Below are 8,170 nucleotides of genomic sequence, written 5' to 3' on the forward strand. Positions count from 1 at the left end.
TCAAGCCATCTGATTGTACCAAATAAAGCTTTTATAGCCTCTTATAATTGTTCTGCTACTTAAAGATAAGATAAGATGGACCTTTATTAATCCCCATGGGGAAATGTAAGAGTTTAAGCAGCAACAGAGTGAGAGCGAAAATCAGGACAGTACAGATTAACACAAGATGAATACAATTTAAATGATATACAGGTTTATGTCGTGTAGTTTGCTGAATGTTCAAATCCACCATTTTCTTTTTCCAGAACTCAATCTGACCGACAAATGCCTGGACGGTGTGCTGAACAACAACAACTACGAGTCAGAGATCCTGCAGGTAAGAGGATCTGTGCCTGTCAGATCGGCCAACAAAAACTATCCCTGGGTTTTTCTTTTTTTTACATGTGATCAAAATGAAATACTTGTTTTCAAGGTCAGGATGTTCAGCTTGCTATTTATTATCTGGGTGGTCAATTTCTAACCGGGGCAACGGCTGACTGAATTGATGTGAATTTGGGAAATGGATTTGGTACAGCAGCATGTAAACAAGGCATTGCAAAATATATAAATAAATATACCTATCAACATAAATACATATCAAATAAAGAGTGAATATGTAAAATATATATAGGCTTAAGGTCATGATGATCTAAAACAGCTTTTGCTACTATAATATGAATAAATAGATTATAAAATGCTTGTTTTTTCGGTAACGTTTATAACACTAACAGCATGTCACTTGCACCAGAGGCCTGTACGACAAAGCCAGATTTTCGCTTAGCGAGCTAACTTCAGGGAAATGTACGTAATGTTACTTTGATCCGGTTACTTATGTTGTGGAAGATATTTAATTAAGCTTTATATTATTAATCTTATATTTCCTCATCTGAGTCAGCTGAGCCGTATCTGGCCGTGCAACACTCACAGTGTCACAGACTGGATGCAGAAGTATTATTTTAAGCAACACATTAAGTTGACGAAACACTCGAGTCAAATGTAATTAAAGTCAGATCGTGTCTTAGACGGGGCAGTGATATCATAAACCTGTTCATGTACGCATTCAAACACTTGTTCTGTTCCCAGCTGTCTTCACCTTGCAGGTGCAGCTCTGTGGCTTTGATCCTGGATCAAGTGTTTAAGTCATGGATGTTTAAAGTGTAACTTCTTCATATGTCTAATATTAAAGTTCACTTTTCATTCAGGAAGTATGACGCTGCGCTGTCAGTACGCTTCTCCATGTTTGTGATTGGTCGAATGCTCCAGATACCACCCCTTTCATGTGAACGCGCACCTAACTAGATAGGACACGGCTGGCTTGAGCGATCCACTTGATAACCAGCGTCGTAGGACCGTTTAGCGAGAGCGCGTATGTTTTGGATTAGGCCAACCGGCTAACTCAAACATATCCAGGTTAGGTTGAACCCGCTTCGTCGTACAGGCCTCTGGAGAGCATGTGATATTTTTAGTTGTGTTTTCACATCGTGTATGAGAGTTTTTCAGTCTGTGCTGGCTACAAGTATGGTTTTATTGTCTCGTGCTTTTACATTTTGTTTGTCTAAATGTATTTATGCTGCTCTTTATATATGTATTGATGTACAGCACTTTTTAAATGTGCTATATAAATAAAGTTGGATTGGATATTAAAATGCCGTTGTTTGTTTTCTTCCATCAGAACTACCTGTCCTCCAAAGGGAAGTCATGGAGAGACGTGCTCCAGGAGTCTCTGCACGCCTTACAGCAGGGCAACTACTACCTGTCAGGTGAGCTTCAGATCAAAACCCAACGCACCTTCAAGTCCACACTGTCGTATAAAGAGAGAAATAGATGTAATATCCTCTTCTTCAGACTGCCGCATCTCTCCAAACGCCATCCTGTGCTACTGCTGTGGCCTGCGGTCCTTCAAGGAGCTGGCCTACAAGTTCAGACAGAACATCGCTGCTCCTGAGCTGCCAGGTCAGAACATCATTTTATATATTGTGCCATTTTAAGCTTTTCAGACAACTTTTCATGATAAGCCTTTTCCTTTTCAAGATTAAAGGGACCTATCATGCAAAATGCACTTTTTGATGTCTTGTATACATAAATAATGTGTCCCCGGTGTGTCGGGGAACTCCCACAGTGTCAGAAAACAAAACCCTCTCTCTTTTCCTCCGTACCCACATCTCTAAAAACGGGGGCTGATTCAGATTTGCGTCCGATATGACGTAAATCTCGTCATTTAACTGTATCTGCCAGTTGAATTCTGAGCAGGCATTAGCTCCCCCCCTCTTTTTTTTTTTTTATTTTGTCTACGGACCCAAAATCAGCGTTTCTCTAACAGGGCTGAAATAGAGGGATATGAGGGATGTCTAAAATGCATGATCTGTTTGGTATTTTGAACAAAACACATCATAGAGATGCTTTTATATATTTGTATATATCTGAGACCCAGAATATATGCCTAAAAATAGCATAATAATTCATTTATTTTATATAGGCGACTTTCAAGGCTCTCAAGGTCGGCGTACAAACACATAAAAAGCAAGATACACAATACATAACACCAGCATAAGAGACATAAACAAGACAATGCAGTATATCAATCAATCAAATAACCAAATAAATAAAAACAGAGGATGTGTGATAATGATCAGGGTTGATATGCGAGTGTGAAGAGATATGTTTTGAGGCGTGATTTGAAAACGGGGAGAGAGTCAGTGTTGCGGATGTCAGGTGGGAGGGAGTTCCAGAGGCGGGGTGCAGAGCGGCTGAAGGCTCTAGACCCCATGGTGGTTAAACGGAAGGGGGGTGCAGTGAGGCTGAGGGAAGCAGAAGATCTGAGTGTGCGGATGGGTGTGTTGATGTGCAGGAGGTCGGAGAGGTACAGAGGAGTGAGGGTATGGATGGCCTTAAAGGCGAGGAGCAGAATCTTAAAAACGATACAGGATTTGACGGGGAGCCAGTGAAGTTGCTGAAGAACAGGAGTGATGTGGTTAATGGAGGGGGTTCTGGTGATGATGCGGGCGGCAGAGTTCTGAACCAGTTGAAGTCTGTGGATGGATTTGAGAGGGCGACCAAAGAGAAGGGAGTTGCAGTAGTCGATGCGGGAAGTGACCAGGGTGTGAACAAGAATGGCGGTGGTCTTAGGGTTAAGGGACGGGCGGAGGCGGTTGATGTTGCGTAGATGGAAATAGGCAGACCGAGTGATAGGAGACCTTTAAAAGGTTTTAATGTCATATGCACATAAGCTACAGTGTAGAAATGGCAATGAAAATCCTAGAATATTACCCTTATGGATTTGTAATAAATACCCAGGAAATAACTGTATTTGATGTTCTTCTGCAGCTGCTGTTACATCTCGTCCCGACTGTTACTGGGGACGCAACTGTCGCACGCAGGTGAAGGCGCACCATGCAACGTAAGTGTTCTCATAATAATAATAGAAAGCACCATATAAACTCATTAAGTCTCAGATCTGCCCTCTAGTGGTTAATGTGGGAACTGTAGTTTCCTTTATTATTACCATGGATGTATAATAAGAACTGGATACAGCGTGGGAGGCGGGGTCTCGTTCTTTCCTATGAGAGCTGCTCATTGGCGCAGGAAGGCAAAATGGCCCAACTTTTGAGAGCGAAACGTCACAGATTACCCATCATGCCTGGCTGTCAGAGCAGAAGATCCAAGCCCACAGGAAGTGCGCTGGACTCTGAGGAACATATTTGTTGTGGCCAAACGGCGATACTACACTTCCGTATCAGTCGCTGGGCCCGGAAACACTTTGTCCCATTGACTAACATCGGGAAAGAGACGTCTGTAAATCGTTTTAAACTAAATAAACAACCCAGTATGAACACTTGTATAGCCCTTATTAAAAACATTCGGTCCTCAAGTTGTAAAATGTACTAATAACGTTATTCTGAGAGTTATTTTCCTCGGCATTATGAACGCGGGTCTAACCCACGGGACCGCACCGCCCGGCACGTTCATGTGACGTGTTCAGTACTACATGAGTTTCACCTTTACCCATGGATGCACAATAAGAACGGATTATATGATTATATGAATACTTTCGTGACGTTTCGCTCTCTCAAAAGTTGGGCCATTTTGTCTTCATGCGCCAATGAGCAACTGTCATAGGAATGAACGAGGCCCCGCCTCCCACGCTGTATCCAGTTCTTATTATACATCCATGAGAAGAACCCGTATGTGCGCTCACAGAGCATGTGCCCCTTAAGCCCCGCCCCCCGGCTCACTAGAATGAATGGAGACAGAAAATAAATCTAGATTCGGCTTTTAGTGCATTTTACAACTTTAAGGACCTAATAATTCTAATAAGGGCTATACAATAGTTCATACTGGGTAGTTTATTTAGTTAAAAAAAATGATCCGCTGATTTACAGACGTCTCTTTCCCGATGTTAGTCAATGGGGGAAAGTCTTTCTGGGCCCAGTGACGTCACGGACTGATACGGAAGTTGTAATACCGCCGTTTGGACACTACGAATAATTTCAACCGAGTCCGGCGCACTTCCTGGAGGCTTGATTATTACCAGTCCTCTCTGCAACTTTGACGTTTCCTTGAATGCCATTTTTGCAGCATATTGCTTTTGAATGAACTTTCTTTATCATGACTCTCCACTCTATGTGTGATCAGAAGCCATAACTTGTTGTTAAAAAAAAAAAATGTTGACCAGTAAGCAGTTCAAACCCATCATACACTGTGGGCTTAACCGGCCCGGCTAAAGTAACTGGATGGCCTACCTGCCTGTCAGCCTTCCATCTGTGCACACACTTATCTCGTGCCCTCATTGGTCATGTGCGCGTTCGTGTGTGTTGGAGGAGGGGCTCTGTAAGGAAGTCTGAAGGAAGGGGCAGATTTTTTTCGGCTGGGTACTTTCAAATTCTAGCGCTACTCGAGCTGGTTTCTCCATTCTTACCTACCCTACCTTTAACATGCTTATTTATGATATTTTTACGAGACCTTTGGATATTTATTATGAAAAGCCACACCTGTTCTTCAAACCAGCTGGATAGGATGGAAATCATTGATTTAAAAACATTTTTTTTGTAGGTTTTTAGGTCATACATTTGCAACGTTCAGGCTAAAATCTGGGGGACAGCCACCCAATGTAGTTCACTCATCTAACCACTAGAGGGAGTTATTGTATAAACGTGGTCCTATATTTCTCATGTCTGCTGTTTTAAACCTAAATAAGATGCTTTTTTGTCATTTGATATCGTTGTCTTTAAAAACACAGCACTAAATGATGCGTTTGTCTTTTCTCTTTATTTCAATTCCAGGAAATTCAACCACATTTGTGAGCAGACGCGTTTCAAGAGCTGAAGCAGCGGAGCGGTCTGTTCCTCCTCAAGTGTCAAATGTAGATAACGGAGCATCTCATAGACGTTTTATTTTTCTCCATTGTATCCTACTGCCTTCCAGATATTATGCAATAATAACCTTAATGCAGAAATTACAATCAGTATCCATTAGTAATAGTGACCAGTGTGAAATAATGACTTTGCACAATAACATTGATGTTTACTAGAACTATTTTTTAACAGCCACCATTTATATACTGATCACTTTTACCCGTGGATAATGCATCTTCAATTAACCACCAACTGTTAGAGTAATTTATTTCTACTTCCTGTTATGCCCTCCAGCCTTTATGTCAAAAATGTTTTCTCAGATTAAGAGCGAGTGAGGCAATCTGAATGGAATAAGGCCATTTACTGTATGTACGCACATGTATGTTAGCATGTTATGTCTCCTGTAGCCTTAAGGCTTAAAACACCTGATGTATATTTACTTTGTGACATGTTTTCAGTCTATGGCATGCTGAGTTAAGAATCCAGGGCTTCCTATATAATGCTGATGATACTAGTTTTATCATTTCAGGTGAAAAAAAGATCCTAGTTTTGAATTATATTCTAAACGTCTGGGACTTTTCCTGTTTCTCCACCGGCATGAGTGTGTTCCCAGACTCGGGCAAAAAGCCACGTCGAAGCCCTGCATACATACTAGAGTAGATTTATCATCTCATGTGATATTTGTAGAGGATTGGGAGGGGGATCAATGAGTTGTAACGCTGTCAGAGGGCAGGGGGGGGGGCTCCTTTGTATGCTTTGCTCTGGATAATCATCTCCAAGGTGATTAATGTAGTGTAAAAGGGACGCTTTCTCCCAGCCTTGTAGTAAGAGCTTAGCTGTGAGGAAATGCAGTTACTAATAGGTGGTAACGAAATATGCTCCCGGGGGACGTTGCTCTTAGAGGTGGTGGTGGGCCACCCGTAGAGGAGAGTTTTACAGCAGAAACGTGCCAATACAAACACAACCGTTGTCATTTGTGTTTAAATGATAGATTTCTAGCTTACTTGGCAAGAATTTCGAAGGACGTTTATTCTGATTACTAGATTTTCTCTCGTTCCTCAGGTTCACAAAGCTGCTGTTGTTGTTGTTTTAAAAGGTGCCCTATTATGCTAATGTTTAGGTTTCATTATCTGTCAGTTGTGACAATTTGCTTTTATTGTTGAAAAGCAGCGCCTCTTTTCAGCCTCTGTCTGAAACCAGAGCCCAGTCTGCTCCGATTGGTTAGCTGGCCGGCTCTGTTTTGATTGGTCAACCGTTATGAGATGTCCCGCCCCTTAGTCTATCACGGAAAATGTGTTGGAGCGCTAGCCAACAGGAGCACGAGTGTTATAGAGTGATGTCACTGAAACCTATACACCACACTAAAGGAAAGGACACCTGGAAGCATAACGGGGCCTCTTTCACTCCGGGTAAACCAAGTTAATGATGAATCTGATGACTTCTCTGTCAAAGTGTCAAAGTCGCTATCATGCAAAGCTGCAGATATAGCATAATGTCTACCGTAACAAAACAAATCTGACTTTTATTTTGCCGAGATACATTCGGAACATCCGGACATCAGTTTCAAGAGGCCTTATACATGTTGAAATATGAGGATAAGTTGTAATCTTGGTTGTCTTTTTATGTAGGACCTTTCGGTGTGTAGGAAATGTTCAAAGCTCAGGCCTTTAGTTGATTTAGGAGAATACGCACTAAATATGTTTTATAAATGTGTTTATATTGTACAACTATGAGGACATTTGCACATAACTTCTCTCATCCAAATGAACCAGAAATCATTTAGGAGCTGTCTTCCAGGATCATCAAATCTGATCCTATGAAGGGTTTGAGTCCAGAATAAGATAAATATGTTTAATAGCCTAGTTACGATAATATGCATTTGCGAGTATACAGTACAAGTAGCCAGAGTCAATATGGATGCAGTATTTGTTGTTTTGGAAATGCAGCGCTTCCTGTTTTCGGCTCCTGTTAGCAAGGTGCTTTAGGTGGTTCTTGTTGTTGTTGTTTTTGCCCCCCCCCCCGGTCATGGTGGGTCCACACTGGCATTTGCACATAACTTCTCTCATACAAATGAACCAGAAATCATTTAGGAACTGTCTTCCAGGATCATTATATCTGATCATATGAAGGGTTTGAGTCCAGAATAAGATAAATATAACCTTTTTTACTAGCCTAGTTAAGATAATATGCATTTGGGAGTATACAGTCAAAGTAGTCAGAGTGAATATGGGTGCCGTATTTGTTGTTCTTGGAATGCAACGCTTCCTGTTTTCTTTGCGAGTGTTTGTGTCGGTTCCTGTTAGCAAGGTGCTTTCAGTGTTTCTTCTTGTTGTTGTTGTTTTTTCTCACACTGGCATTCCTCAGCGGCTCAGCCTTCAGCCGCACGACAGAGTGGCTGCATTTTAATGGTTCCCTAGCGGGGATCTCTAAGCCAACAACAGTGCCGAGCCGCTCCAATCAGGAATTGGTAATAAAGAGGCTTTGGAGGCGCGCTTTGCAGCCCCCTGGGGTGGGCTGTGGGGGGCATGTTGGACACCGAGGCAAATATTGACTCACTCTGCGAAAGTCTCGGTGTGGAGGCAGGTCTCACTCTACCTCATCACATCTCCTGGGAAATAAGGGAGACTGAACATGCGTCAGTGCATACCTGATGCCTCGGTATGCACTGCACTATTTGAAAAGTTAGGATAAAATCACGTTCTAGTTAAATCACATTAAGAACATGTGTGAGGTTTGCTTCTTTACCCTGTTTGTTGTATTAGCAATGCTAAAGTTGTATTTGAAATGGATAGGATTTTCCTTTTTATCCGAACAAAATAAAAGACAGCTGTCTGCGCAAA

General features: G+C 41.8%; 1 protein-coding gene across 1 annotated transcript; it reads left to right on the top strand.

Moving 5' to 3' along the window:
- Window positions 1–245: 245 nt before the first annotated feature.
- On the top strand, window positions 246–8,170 carry chfr (checkpoint with forkhead and ring finger domains, E3 ubiquitin protein ligase; the record flags this gene model as incomplete). Its single annotated transcript, XM_034200108.1, is given in 5 exon segments — window positions 246–316; window positions 1,652–1,739; window positions 1,825–1,932; window positions 3,304–3,376; window positions 5,259–8,170. Coding segments are annotated over 5 exon segments (383 nt in total), but the record flags the coding sequence as incomplete, so codon positions are not given.

The sequence above is a fragment of the Gymnodraco acuticeps genome, unplaced genomic scaffold, assembly GCF_902827175.1.
Source record: "Gymnodraco acuticeps unplaced genomic scaffold, fGymAcu1.1, whole genome shotgun sequence".
NCBI classification, from domain to species: domain Eukaryota; kingdom Metazoa; phylum Chordata; class Actinopteri; order Perciformes; family Bathydraconidae; genus Gymnodraco; species Gymnodraco acuticeps.